General features: G+C 34.5%; 1 protein-coding gene across 1 annotated transcript; it reads right to left on the reverse strand.

Moving 5' to 3' along the window:
* Nucleotides 1-373: 373 nt before the first annotated feature.
* LOC137711657 (uncharacterized) lies at nucleotides 374-6,270 on the reverse strand. Its single transcript, XM_068450912.1, has 18 exons — nucleotides 6,001-6,270; nucleotides 5,060-5,161; nucleotides 4,156-4,238; nucleotides 3,925-4,009; nucleotides 3,736-3,822; nucleotides 3,428-3,489; nucleotides 3,105-3,298; nucleotides 2,952-3,012; nucleotides 2,442-2,619; nucleotides 2,203-2,241; nucleotides 2,009-2,070; nucleotides 1,827-1,863; nucleotides 1,677-1,726; nucleotides 1,531-1,597; nucleotides 1,344-1,419; nucleotides 1,153-1,232; nucleotides 995-1,063; nucleotides 374-781 (listed from the first exon to the last, which is right to left on the reverse strand). Exons 1-18 carry the CDS (start codon nucleotides 6,073-6,075, stop codon nucleotides 722-724), a joined length of 1,467 nt encoding a protein of 488 aa, XP_068307013.1. The 5' UTR covers nucleotides 6,076-6,270; the 3' UTR covers nucleotides 374-721.
* Nucleotides 6,271-14,827: the final 8,557 nt, after the last annotated feature.

Below are 14,827 nucleotides of genomic sequence, written 5' to 3' on the forward strand. Positions count from 1 at the left end.
CAAAAAAAAAAAAAAAAAAAAAATCCCTCAAATTTTGTCAATTCATTTTGCCCATTGTTTCATAAATTGAGAGCATTTTGTCATTTTGCTCATTATTTAATTTCTACCAATTTCAAATCTCAAGAACAAAGTAAGGAGTGCCAATCTTATGGATCATTTTGGCTAAAATACCTTTCCTAATTCAATGTTGATCATTAATTTCCGTACTATCAAGTAGTCCGGACTATTGAAGAAAAATTAATAAGAAGGGAAGTTAAAATTTATGAATTCAAGAATTAAGAGAAGAACAAAGTTGCACAATAAAAAAATAAAACAGAATTTTTATTTTATTTATGGTATTATTAATAGGGGTCAAACCCAAAGTTCCAACAGAATTTTTATTTTATTTATGGTATTATTAATAGGGGTCAAACCCAAAGTTACAACAAATAAAAAGGGGTGTGCTATGCACACTTTTTTTTTACTTCTCACACACCCTTTGTTAATTTCTATCCTTTGATCTTCTTCAATCCATCCGATCCGATGGCCGAAATTTAGAAAAGGGTGTGTGAGAAGTAAAAAATGGTGTATGGATATCATATACCATAAACAAATTATCCACCAACATTTTGTGGATCAAAGAATGTTGAATTTTCAGAGTATGTAATTTTGCTTGTATAACAATTTAATCAGCAAACTGTATTCAATTAAGAATATGAACTAAACCTACTTACAGCTCTCGTCATTGCACTTGACAACCCTGCTCTTCCGCTTGAAGATATATCAGTCCCCGGTGTATTCTCTGCAGACCGAAAAATGGATAAGAAACCGTCTAACGACACAAACACCAGAGCTTCGCAGCTCTGTAGTTCATACGCCATGGCGTTGATGTATGAACTTATTCTAAACGAGATCTCAAGGAGCATGTGTTTGTTCTTTGTTGAGAGGTATAATTCATCGCTAGGCCTTACGCGTCCGTGAAATCGCTAATGCAGATGGAAGAAAAGTAAAATACCTCTTTTGTATCTTGCAAGCGTAGAAGATCCAACCTTTCATGAGGACGCCGGTTTGATAAGGAGGCAAGCTGCATCGAATCATACATTAATGCCGTTGATAACATGATTGTGTGCTCAATATACTAACTAGTAGATGAACAGAAAATTATAAGATTACCCAGAAGCTGAAGCGTTCAGGATCTTGTAGTGAAGGCATCATCGCTTCCACACCGAGAAGTCTCTCAAGTCGTCTTCGATCTGCAAATAGATAGAGGGGCAGAAACCATTCTCATGTGCACTGGCATCACATGTATACTAAAAACTTTCATGGCTTCAATAAAGACTAGACATCATCCCTGAGTGTTTTACCTTGACGTGCTGCTCTCTTACCCCGCGCTATCCATGATCGAGCATCCTCTGCTGCATTACTTGCCAATTCCTGCAACTGTACGGATACAGAAGTTAAACCAATATGCATAACCAAAATGACAGGAAAACAAGAGACGAAATTATCTCTATCTTCCCATTTCCGGAAACCAAATTATCATAAACTTACTTCTTCTCTCGCTTCACGTCCTTCTGGTGGAGTGTCTTGTACCCATTCAATCTCTGCAACACGGTACCTGCATTAAAAAGACAAAAATACTGAGCAAGATGCCAAGAACAGTTACTGGAGATTGAATGAATAGCTAGACAACTCACCCATCTTGGTCCCAAGATCGAATTATGCGAAACCTTCGCCGACTTTCAATCTGCATGAAATTTTATTATTATAAATATATGACTGGCTCTTTGAAAAAAGAAAATCACAAAATGCAGTACAGTTTAAGTAAAACGGCACTGGTATCTAACCTCTAAATATAAACGCCCATCCGGAAGTGGCTCACACCTACATAGATAGTACTTGGTAAAGTAATTATAAGAAAAAATCTATAAAATAGAAGTATTAAGAGGCAGCATTCATGGTGGAGTTTACAAATGACATTCTGCATACTACAAAATTAAGAAGGAAAGAAGGATGATGAAAGACATACTCGGTAATTTCCACTTCGCAAGCAAATTCTGCTATTGAACCTGTTGATGAATCAACGATAACCTATAAAATACAAGAAAGCCACAATCGGTGAAAGTTATACTTCTGCGTCAAACTTTATATACGTAAAAAAAGAAAAAAAAAAAAAAAAAAAAAGTTAAAAGGGAAAGAAAAGGACCAGTGACAATAATCTACCATTCCCATCCGACGATTGCCTTCCATTATCCTCCTTACCTGTTGTTTTTCAGTAACAAGTTATAAACAAATTCTATAATTATTCAATACAAAACACATGGACCATACAAATGTACCAAATCGATACACAAACTTTGCCAGATAAGTTTGTCAAATAGTTCTTTTGCATAAAATGTCAATCCAAGTCTCAATATTTTACGAATGTCATACGTGGAAAGTATAAATGCTAAGCAACTTACCATAAGTCTATACCGTGGTTCAAAAATGTGCAGCGGAAACTTCTGGAATGGGAGGACAACATCCATTACAAAGAGTGGCATCAAATCAACACCAAAGTTTGTCATTTGGTCATTCTCTAACTTCCTTTTGGAAAATTCTTCTGGGAAGTTCTTCTGTATAATGTCATTGAGTGTAACACTGGCAACAATGAAAATAAAACATTCCATGATGAACATAACAATTTGAACTGCTCCAACAATGATTTCCTAAATACAGATTGACATTATTAATTTCATAGTACTTGAATTATTTTTTTCGTTTATTGGACAATCTAGAACAATAAATTTACTAATTGTTATGCCCTGTATTAGGCACAATGCCAGACTCAATATTGTACAAGGTGAAACCATGAACCATTCCCTAGATGTGCCATTCCCCAATAACAAAAACATGCGTACAAAAATCCATAAAGCAATAATTCCAATGTCAAATGATACAACTCATTCAAATATTATAAATCAGCACTTTACCTGATCGCGCATGTTCTAGGACTAATGAAAAGAACTGTGCGGCACAAGGGACATTTGTTACCTAAGATAATTAACAAAAGGCAGAGAAAGAATAAGGGAAAAGAAGATATATACAAGCGCAATTAAATAGAATAATACCAGCAAAACACTCACCTCGATCCATTGACTGAAATAGGCATGAACGACAAAAGGAATGCCCACAAGGAGTTGTAACAGGTTCGTATGGTAATTTTAAGCATAGTGTGCAATCAAAGTCATCACTGCGTTCTGCTTTTCTATGGCTTCTGCTCCCAGTGAAATTAGATTGTATTCTCTCTAAATTCTGGAAAGATTCCTGAAGATAATTGCTACAGAATACCACATAAAAACAAATTAGAAATTCACAAACAGAATCTCGTACAGCCAGTGGGTATTGAATAACATATAGTTATATCCATTTATCTAGTAATCAGAAAAATGAAAAGCATTATATTTACCTAAAAGGATTAACCTGAAGTCCCGAAAGAATAACATCACGGGCCATTTCATATTTCTCCAACTGCCAATTCAAACGAATGCATACTTTAAACTGATGGACAATTAATCACAAGTAAAAAGGTGCAGGGGGGAAATAGTCATTGCAGATAAAAATAAAAATAAATGGTTGTAACCTCATATTCAATATTTCAATATGATAAAAATTATGAAAAGGAGCCACATAGCGTGACCAATTTACAAGTAGTAGACGCCTGGGCGCCTCGTCCTAAAAGAATAAAGGTAAAAACAAATAGCAACATGTCCTCACCAAAATGAGAGCTTCGGCCTTTAATATGTACGCCTTTTCTGAATTACTTCGAAGGTTGATTAACTTCTCTGCATCCTTTAACGCAAGCTGAAGAATTTTTTTAAAGTTCTTTAGAATGATACCAACGGCTATCAGGTTCAAAAAGACTCTGGTTTCCTAATACGTAAGCAGTGAGCCGATAAGACATACTTCAGCATGTGTTGTGGGATCCAATCCAGTCCGTGCTCTATATTCAGAAGCTGATGCCGGTATGCGTTTAAGGAATTTACTGATCCTGCTTGAAATAAGTTTAACAAAACATATAACAAATAGTGTACAAAATTAGGTCAAAATTCATCTCGAAGATGCTTGAGAAGAGCACAGCCTAGACAGTGAATGGCATAAAAATTAAGGTTCAAGAATATAATTGATAAAAGTAACCTGATATAAGCAGCACATCGGTTGGCAAGAATAATTGGATCACATGGTTTAATGTTATTGGCTCTGGAGTAACAATTAATTGCCTGATGAAATGAACTTACTAATCAGCAATGAATAAACAAGATTCAGAGAAGCTAACCGAAAATATTTCAGCCAAAAACTTAAAACTCATGAAATTACACAAAATATTAAGCAGAATGATAAAGTGCTAATAATCATTCCAGTCAGCAAGAAAAATTTATCACTTGATTGTAACATATTTTATTTCCTAAAGAAATAAGCATGGCAATAGTGGCAACACAGTATCAAGGAACCCGATGATAATAACGACAACCACAATAATATTACCATAATAATCTTTCCCAAACCGACAACCCTTGGTGACCCTTAACACTAAACACGGCAAGAAGGAAACCCCCAAAACAAAAAGATTTAAAAACCAAATGTTACATGTCCCTTCAGTTGTTGATGGAAGAATGACACTGATTGAAAATTGAAATACCGTGTCTTCTTTTGTCAAAACTTGTACAACATATAATTACCTCTTAAAGAATATAATCAATAAACACTGGCTCTCTGCTTCTCTTATACTCCTCTAAGAATCTCATATCAACAACATCTACCTGATCACAATCACCATTTCCAATAAAACTAAGGTTACTAAAAGCCTTGGTCACCTAAGGAAATCCACAAATACAATGGAAGAAAATTACAGTCATCCCTCATAATGATCCTTACAACTCAAACAGTTAGGCAACACCTACTAGGTAACTCCAAAGACAAGGTTTCTTAGGATAGCTGCAGCAAATTAAGAACACTAATAAAAGATATCGTGTGGATTTTAAAATTTAGAAGCTCGCAAAAGAAGATAATATGCACACAGTGATTGATGCTAAATTATCACCTCCTCAAAGCGATTCTCTCTAAATGCCTGATTTCCATTCTTCACAAGGTCAAAAACGTGACCAAAAATGTCCCAGGGCAATGATGGCTCTCCTTCATTCGCCTGCATTTCAGACATTGCCATACCATCAGATTCACAAGCACGGTCTTAAAGTGTCAACAGAAAAATGTTCTCTCACTGAACAAAACTTAACACTTGCATTGGTTTTGGACAAATTTATAGCAGTAAAACTAGTAAACACAATGACAACGAAACTCAATCTCATAAACTCTTGACTTGACTTACATAAAATAGGAACTCCACCGAGCTAAATCAGAAAACTTTATTATATCATTAGAGCTCAAAATAGATTGCCGTTTATTCTTTATTTTGCTACAAATACTGCACCGAATGAAGCAAGCTATGAGCCAAGATGAAGTTAAATACACAGGCTCCGGTTCAAGTTCTAACACTCCGATATACAAAAACTTTAACATGGCTAATGTTCCACAGTTTAAATTAAGCTCAAAAGATCGAGAAAAAAAAAACGAACAACCAATCAAATGCACCATTTATATAAAAGAATGTGAATTTGACATGATACTTTATCCAATCGATGGTGAAAACTCCGTTCTTCGAATTCGTTGGCAAAGAAAATGCTGGGAAAAACACAAGAAACTTCAATGTCTCCACCGAACTCAGTTCCCAAATTACATCTACCAAGCAGATTTCAACTAAAAGTTTCTTGTTTCCTCCAATCCTACAGCTTTAAATTATTGAAAGAAATCATTTTTCCCACATGTTCTTGTTCTATCGATCAAATTATCAACAGAAATCACGTTTTCATCAGAAAAATAATCATAATTCCAACAACAAATTACTCAAATTATCCTCATTTCCAACATTTTCTCAGCAACCAAACAGGCCAAACAAAACTAACAAAAAAAAAAACGCACACTCACCGAAATGTAGTCCTCGACGTTGCTAGGCACGTCGGTGCCGAACCCGGACGGCGACGGCTCGGCCTCGCTGGACATGAAGGAAGCCGATTCCAAGAAAACGCGGAAAGAAGCTTGAAAGTTGGAAGCTTTGAGAAGACCGAGGCTTTGCAAGCTTCGGGGGAAGCGGAAGCGCTTATAGAGAAGCCAAACGGGTGAGAGTGTGAGCGTGAGTGCGAGTCCTGCACGCTTCGTGTTCGTTTCTGTATCGCTTCATTTCACTCGCGGACCACATTCTACTACGTCCTCTCCGCGGCTCTTCGCCAGAAGCGCTTTTATACTACCTGCTTTTCTGCTTCTTGGTTCCGGATCCTCTGTGGCCCGTTCTATCTGCGCGCGCAATGGCATCCCATTCTATCCAGCTGGATTTAAGTGAGGGAGACGAGTTGTCACTATTTCAGCACCTGTCTTGAATCCATTAGTTAAATGTAGGGGTGGCCACTTGAATCCAAAAACTTAAATCGAAACATGAACCAAACCGAACCGTACGGGATTGTCGATTTTTTACGTTTTGGATGGTTTTGGTTTGAAACCAAACCATAGTGGAAAAAACCCAACAGTTTGGTTTCAATGGACACGGTTCAATTCAATGCGGTTTTGAGTGAAATTAAAACCGAAAGATTTTGCAGTTCAATTTTGAAGCTAAAACATACATGGAACCAAACTATTTGATTTTGGTTCAGTTGGGTTTCAAACGGGTTTGGTTTGGCTTCAAACCATTTGCAAACTAAATGAATATAGCTTCAGTTTCAGATGGCCAAAACCGAAAGTTTTTGCGTTTGGTTTGACGTGACTTTGAAGTTATAACCGAAATAGAATCAAACTATGTGATTTTAATTTAGTTCGGTATCAAACGATTTTAGTTTACTTTTAAACCATTTGCAAACAAAATGAATATAGCTTTGGCTTCAGATGGTCAAAACCGAAGCCAAATGATTAGATCATTGTGAGTAGTTATGTTTGAAACGTTTGGAGGAATATATAAAAGCCGTCTTGGACCTCTTGGTCTTGATACCGTTGGTTGGTTGAAACGGCAACCGTCTTAAGAGCCCGAAGAAGTTTGCTTACAAATAACATGAGACAAAACTCGTGTTTAAGTCCACGAAATCTTAATCCTGAATCATTTTATTAGTTAATGTGAATCCATGTGAGTTGGAAAGATGACCAAGAATTTAAAAACTAATAAAAAAAATATAGGTCAAAATGTAAATATCAAAATAAAAATTAATTAAAAAAGATGTCCAACAACAACGAGGAGTACGGCCTACGGCAAATTTGGCTAGGAGTGATTGAGATAATGCCACGTTGACTTGGTTATGCCCACATTATTTATTTAAGTCGTTTTGGTTTTATTACACATATATAAATTTTTTAATATGCCAAAAACATATTATATACGTAATTATATAAGAGGAGGGACACTTGAAAATAAATTTTTGACACTTGTATGATGACATAATTGCTCTGTTCTGAACACATAAAAAAATTGATATGCAACTAAACATTTGTCATTGTCTTAATTCTCGCCTGTTTTTTTTTTCACTCCAAAACACATTTTGGGTTGCCTTGAAACTGTTATATTGAAAGCACTACTGTTTATAATTGTTTTTCGATGGTAAAGGAGTTTTCAAGGTTTTTGTTGTTGTTGTTAAGTATATTCAAAGAATCAAAAGTACTTTTAAGTTTTCTTAAAGCCGTTCCAAAGGTCTTAATTAGTTAATTAGTTACGGTTCAAATGGCATTTGGGTAAATAATGTGGTAAAGATCCCTAGATCAAGGAGAAGAATCCAGAGTAGAGGATTCTATCTGATTTGTATTCACAAGTGATCATTTGTTCTAGCAGTATCCAGTTTTTCGTTTTGTTTGTGAATGTTTTAAGTTTAAATCTCATGATAGATCATTATTTAGTTGTTACACACTTAGAAAAGTAAGCAATAAACATTGAATTTGAGCAAGATTGGAAGCCTGTTGGTTCTTCTCAGGTATTCTGCATAATTTTAACAAAAAATCACTATAGAAACAAAACGAATCAAAACCAATATTGAACGCTTTGGTTCGGTTTGATTTAAGCCTTGTTAAATAATCTGAAAATCGCATACAGTTCGACTTTTTAATCTAAATGGTCTTTGAGATTGTTATAACTTATTACTTTGGTTACTAATAAAAATCGATAGAAGTGATCCCTGAGTTTGTCCATCGTAGCTCATTTTGTGAAAAATATGTCTATATTATTGTTATATTGTCACGTGAATGAGGAGATTGAGAAATTTTTTACGAAATGACTAAAATGATTTACGGTTGAAAAATTCAGAGACGACTTCTATCAACTTGCACTGTATTTTATTATGACACATATTGTCAGTGGTGGAGCCACTAAGGGATCAGAATGGTCCCTAGCCCATCTTGCCTTTTTTTCTTCTTACTACTATAATAGATGATGGTGCTGCATATATTAATCTAATTCCCTAAAATTCAAGTGTGTTCTAAATCCAAACATTTTTTCGTTCCAGGTCAGACCTCATTTTTCTCACCATCTCTCTTATTGAGGTGCATTCTTCATTTCCCCTCCTTATTCTATCAACTTTTCTTGGGCTTTAAATTATATTTTAAAATTTATTGCTTATTCTTTACCTCATATTCAGGTTTCTGGGTTTATACACTGTTTTTAATTCTCTCTACCGAATTTAGGATCTTTCGATTTTTATGCAATTACTCCAATCTCTCATGTTTTGAGTTCAAATTATCTATGTATGTAGAGACCCTCCCACACATGAAATCTTGATTCCGTCACTACATTTTGTATCGGATACATTGAAATATTTCTCCTCTCTTAAGAGGATCACTCACGCGAGATGCCCATGTGAAAAAATAATAATAATAATAAATAAATCTGAAGTAGAAGAATTGGCAGATTGGATTAAGAGTGGAATTGATGATTCAAACTGCACCAAGTATTGTTGCAAGCATATTTATTGGTGACCCAAGTAGCGTTGCAAGCTCATTTATTAGTCCTTTGAAATTAAATTTAACCTCACCTAACGATCTGAAAATCAACCATCTCAGGATAACTTAATAGTTAAGAACGAATTTTAGGCCCGTATTTCACACGATACGTTTTGAGTTCTATTCCTAACGTTGGTGAATCACACGATGGTAGTTAGGAGGAGGCTGATATGCCCCTGTGAATCTTTTTAGCCTCAAAAATGATGAATTGCCGTGACAAATCCACTAGCTAGTCCCATTTTTTAAGAAATGATAATAAAAGAAAATTTCTGAAAATCGAATCCCATTGGACAACATTTTTTCACAAAGCCAAATCCACGTAAGGTGACAAGGGGGAGGCATACCAAGGCCGACCCTGAGAATTTGAGGGCCCTAGGCGAACCTTCAAATTGGGGCCCTAATATACTATGACCTCTGGTTCTTTATACATTGATATGTATAAAAGGAATTCATTAAATACATAAAAAATTCTATTTTCACGTCAAATATCATCAAAATTAATATCGAAACTCAAAAGAAGATAAATATACAAATTTTAAATGTCTCATGTTTTTAGATGCAAATGTAATAAATGTTTGCAATCAAAAGTCTAAGATTGAGAGTGAAGAACAATAAAACTTGATCGACGAGTATAATAACTTCAACAACGCCAATTGTTTCTCTTTGTTTTTTTTTTTTTTTTCCCTAAATCAACATCACACTAACGAATCGAATATTAAAATAATACATTGAATAAAAAATTATTGAAAACAACATATAAATTCATATTTTTTATTACCTTAAAGTACAATCTTCAAGACCATGTGATAGTTGATTTAAACATTCCATAGAAACGGAGAGTATGGAAAGTTGAAAGAAAAAAAATTGCAAGGGGACTTGAGTAAATTGGGAGTTAGACATATGGGTTGAAAGTAAATTTGAAAAACAAGAAAAAACTAGTAACTAAAAAGGTAGTTCCATGTTTCGAACTCAACGCCCAAAACAAAAAAAAAAAAAAAAAAAAAAAAAAGCCAAACATTTCGGCTACACCAACGAATAAATTATGATATTTTTTACTTTTTCTGTATTTATATGTTAATTGCAGGATATAAAAAAAAAAAAAAATTAAAGGCCCTTCCGAAGTAGGGACCTAGGCGGACGATTACTTAGGCTACCCTTAGGGCCGGCGCTGAGGCATACGCATGGATGCATGCATGCCATAAAGACACGTCCATCTCCTATGCAAATATAGAGTAGTTCGGGCCTAACCCAAAAGCTACCTGGGTATGTCATTATCAGCCCAATAATCAGTCAGAGGCCTTGAAATCATCTAAATTTGCTCATCAGGCTTTGGTCCGTGACTCACTAATATTCCTCTTGAGCCCACTTCTTTCATTCAGGCAAATAAATCTCCGAACGGCGTAGTGCCATGGCAGATGAATTTAACGCTCTTCTCTGAGTCGGCACGTGGACCCTTGTTCCCCGAACTCCCTCCCTGAATGTCTTGCCTAACAAATGGGTCTTTCGTATCAAATGAAATTAATTTCTGATGGTTCCCTTTAGCGTCACTGCGTCAGGCTCTAATTTGATGATTTTTTTTTTAGGATTTGAACTATATGAATTATTGTCATTTTGTTTAGAAGCTATTAGTAGATTAGTTTTTTTACTTTCTGCAGAATCAGTTTATTACTTTGTGCAGAATCAGAGATTTTGTTCTCCATATATCATCAAAATTTTCTGTCAACTGAAAAAGTAGTGAAAGCTTTACTCCCGCTAAAAAGTTGGAACATTTTCATCATATTTCAATTTGAAGAATCAGAAATTATTTGATTGGGAAAGAGAAAAAAGGACGTGAACAGGATTATTGTTACCATGGAGGTTTTAAAAGTTTATTTCTTCATGCACTTTGGTAATGACAGAGAAAAGATTAAGAATTCTCAAAGGAATAGTGCGAGGCTGAAATGTTTTTATGATTTTTTCGACTTCCGAAAAGATAAATTATCATAACGAAGCCAACAACTGGTTCCTTTTTGAAGAAGAAAAAGTCCGTTGATTTAATCCATTGACACTTAAGTTCCAACTAATCTAATCAGTTAGCTAGATTAGCATACCTAACCACCAAGATTATTTAGACACGTCAAATCCTCTTCAATTTTTTAAGGAAAAATTAACGAAAAGTCCTAAAAAAAACTTTAGTTTTAATGAAAATGACAAAATAAAGGTGTAAATGAATAGTACCAGAAGTAACTTTTCAAGGTAAAAATGTCATTTTCGTTAAAATTAAACAGCACATGAAGTGTTTCATTAAGATTCTCATTTTTTTAAGGTACTTTAAGATATTTGGCAAGGTGTGTGGATAGGTCTCAATGGATTTGGATCCCATCTAGATTCAAATTGTGGGAATCCTAGGGATCCTCACATTTTAGTCATTTATTGTACGTCGTGCGGTTATAAATCATTTGACTTTTTTTTTTTTTTTTTTAAATTTAAAACTAAACACAAATAGTACATGACGAAAACTGACCACACGATGTACGATGAATGATTAGGATGTGAGGATTCCTAGGATTACACAAAATGGATCCGAAGAGACTCCTCTTCCCGTCCCAATAATAACGAACCTAATAAAATAATTAAAAATAAAGGTGGTGCAGTTTCTAGGTGGGTAATGTAAAAACAAAAGACAATAGGAATAAGTCAAAATAATCTTCCTCCTGATCTGGGTTTAAAGGTCTTGAGGCATAAAGGTTAGAGGAGGGGATAAATTTAGTCTCACAATAAACTAGTAATAATATGATTCAAATTCGTTTTTGACGAGAATTAAACTTAAAACTTCTCTTACAAATGAAGATGAATGCACCTAGACTGTAGTACTAACTACTAAGTGGCTATATTTACACTTTTTAACAAACCCATTCAAATTTAGGAAAACTAATGAAAATGGTTTGAAAGTTTTGAGTTTTAATGATAAGGACAAAATAAAGGGTAAAGTGAATAGTACCATGAATGACTTTTTGGTGTAAAAATGTGATTTTTTTGTTAAAGTAAACAGTACCGTAGGCTTTTCGTTAAAACTCTATATTTTTGCCTTTTTTTTTCCTTGGTGCAATTTTCGTCATTTGATTATATATGTATATTTAGGGGCAGATTCACTTTGAGGCAAGGTGGGCAATTGACTCCCACCCAAGCTCATAAATCTTCTATGGAAGAGTTGGGTGCTGCTTTTTGAAAATCTGAGATGCCCTTGAAAGCTATCCTCCAATTGTTCGACAAATTGTCTCTATGGACATTGGGCAGGGTAGCTGCTAGCTTCACATCTTTGTATGCATTGCTATGTGCATCTTTCAATAGGCTCACTCGATATATATTGGTTCTCGCCATGCTCGGTTAAAAGCTGACATTAGTCGATATGCTTGTTCAAAAGTTGTTGGCATCTGTTGACAGGTGTGCAATATGACTTGGCAAATGACTTCAGGCCCATCAAGACATAATAAAAATGTCAATTTGAATGCTATTCCGTCCAACAAATTTTGCACGATATACGCACTATTCTTGCTGACCCCCCGATATTTTTTTCTAGATCCGCCACTGTTATTATTCATATAATCATTAGATGATGAAACTAATACATTCTATTATTGAAGAACCAAATATCAATAATAGGGCTGTCTTGCTGAATTACAATTTTGACAAAAAAAATACACAGATTACAACCATATGGGGTCTTTAATATTTCACAATAATAAAATGAAACAGGAATTGAACCAATAATTTGGTATATCCAACAGCTCCAGGCAAATAAAGTTCAGAATCAAAATCATTAAAAACAGTCACTTGGTGTGTATTCTTGATTAATGGAATAATTAGATAAAAGGACCAATTATGTGGTCATTTATTAGGTTTAATCTTTGAGATTTCGTTTCAGTATTGGTCCATTTATTTTGAATACAATTAAATAACTTTTCTATTTTATAGTGATGAGATCAGCCAATTTTTTAAAATGTATGTTTACAATTTTTACGGAGGAGACTCTCTTAAAATAGAACTATCTGCCACTTTATGTTTGGAACACAATGTTTTATAATATTGATACAGAAATTCGCGTTAAATTGTAAAATGGCAAAAACTCAATAAAAAATCTCACTTTGAAAGAGTCTCGTTAATATTTCTCTTTTTTTCGGAGTATCGTGTGTACCCTCTCCACAATAATGCACCCTTAATTTTAGGTATGTTTCCATATTACACCATTGACCGTTACTTTTATTTCTCTATTTGCTTTTGAGAAGGTATATGTATTGGTTTGTGTAGATTTATGAACCACATGGATAAATTCATAAACCAGCATAGGTTTGTTGACATTACAAAGTTACAAACAGTTGCGAAGTCATGAACCGCTAAAGGGAGGGGCGAAATTTAAAAAAGTCAAAAGGTCTCAATAAAATTTAGACAAGCAAATCATTTATTAAAGATATTAACCAAACTACTAACCGTTTTAAAAAATAAAAATAAAAAGTGGCAACATCCTCAACAACGTTGTTTTGGCCTGAGTTTAAAAAATAATAATTGACCGTGCGCAGAGTGCAATGCAGCATCGACAACAAGCTTGAGCTTCATTCAAGCATTTTTGTCAAACACCTTTCTTGCAAGTTCAGAAGAATGGATTCCTCACTTTTCATGTAGTTTCCAACGACTGGAGGGCGCGGCCACCCCTCCTTTCTCTTATGTGGCTTCACCATTTACGAACCTAGTTAACTAAAGATTCACCACCCTTCATCAGAGGTTCATTAACATCTTAAAGCCATATATTTGTGGTGAAGGTTCACCACCCTTCAAACCTGTGGTGAAGGTTCATTACCCTACAGACGGTCAAGGTTCAAGAAGGGAACCAATCTCCAACAAACGAATAATATACCAACGATGAAGATTATTAAGCTTGTGGGAGAAATGCATTAAAACTCGAAAGCCTACGTATACCGACGATGAAGATCAAAATCCTATATATTAAAAGGGATTTTACTACTGTGGACCAAAGGTCCATAGTCTAATTAAAAGTGCTTTTAGACAAAATTTTATTCGGTTCTAATTTTCAATAGCACTTAAAGTGCTTCTGCAAGCCTTATATAATTATGAAGATAAACCCAAATCCTATATAATTCTGAAGATAAACCCAAATATAATGGTATAAGAATTGAAATATTACTAGTTTTCGTATTTTCCACGATTAACTTGCATTTTTACCAAGGACATGATTTCAAAAGTATTTTCTCTAAAAGCGTTTTCCGTCGTTTAAAAACACTTACCAAATGAGTTATTAAATTAATTAAATTTGTTACTAATAGTCCTTTTAAGTATACAGCATATTTTGGTTTAAATATTTTTCAGTTGGAAGGTCACCATAAACACAGACACTTCACCTAAGCAACGACCACCTTTTATATTTCATTGAAACTAAATTAAAAATTGGAATATTGCCATATACAGAACTCTCTAAGCTTATCGAGTGAGCAGGCAAGTAAGCACCCAAGGCCCAACCAAGTCAAAAGTCTGCGCACAAACCGCATCATGAAGATGATAATCCCTCGTCATCTTTGTATTTATTGGACCATGGGATTAGGGTTCCTCACCTAAATATACCTAATCATATTGATTAACTTAAGCAGAATTTCACTAATATTATCTCCACAAAACTTTAGTAAAATTGTGCTTGAGTTAATCAAAGTACATATAATATTAGTGAAATTATGTTGATTAAGTACATATAATATTAGTGAAATTCTGCTGAGTTAATCAAAAGCGGGTGAAAAAACCA

The sequence above is a fragment of the Pyrus communis genome, chromosome 12, assembly GCF_963583255.1.
Source record: "Pyrus communis chromosome 12, drPyrComm1.1, whole genome shotgun sequence".
Classification (NCBI taxonomy): domain Eukaryota; kingdom Viridiplantae; phylum Streptophyta; class Magnoliopsida; order Rosales; family Rosaceae; genus Pyrus; species Pyrus communis.

What these genes read in the sequence shown, in the direction of transcription:
- LOC137711657 (XM_068450912.1), bottom strand. Translation starts at nt 6,075, where the DNA reads ATGTCCAGCGAGGCCGAGCCGTCGCCGTCCGGGTTCGGCACCGACGTG. An exon ending in AGGCCGAAGCTCTCATTTTG is followed by an intron (nt 3,490 to 3,735) that starts GTGAGGACATGT and finishes TTGAATTGGCAG; the next exon opens with TTGGAGAAATATGAAATGGC. An exon ending in AACCACGGTATAGACTTATG is followed by an intron (nt 2,242 to 2,441) that starts GTAAGTTGCTTA and finishes GAAAAACAACAG; the next exon opens with GTAAGGAGGATAATGGAAGG.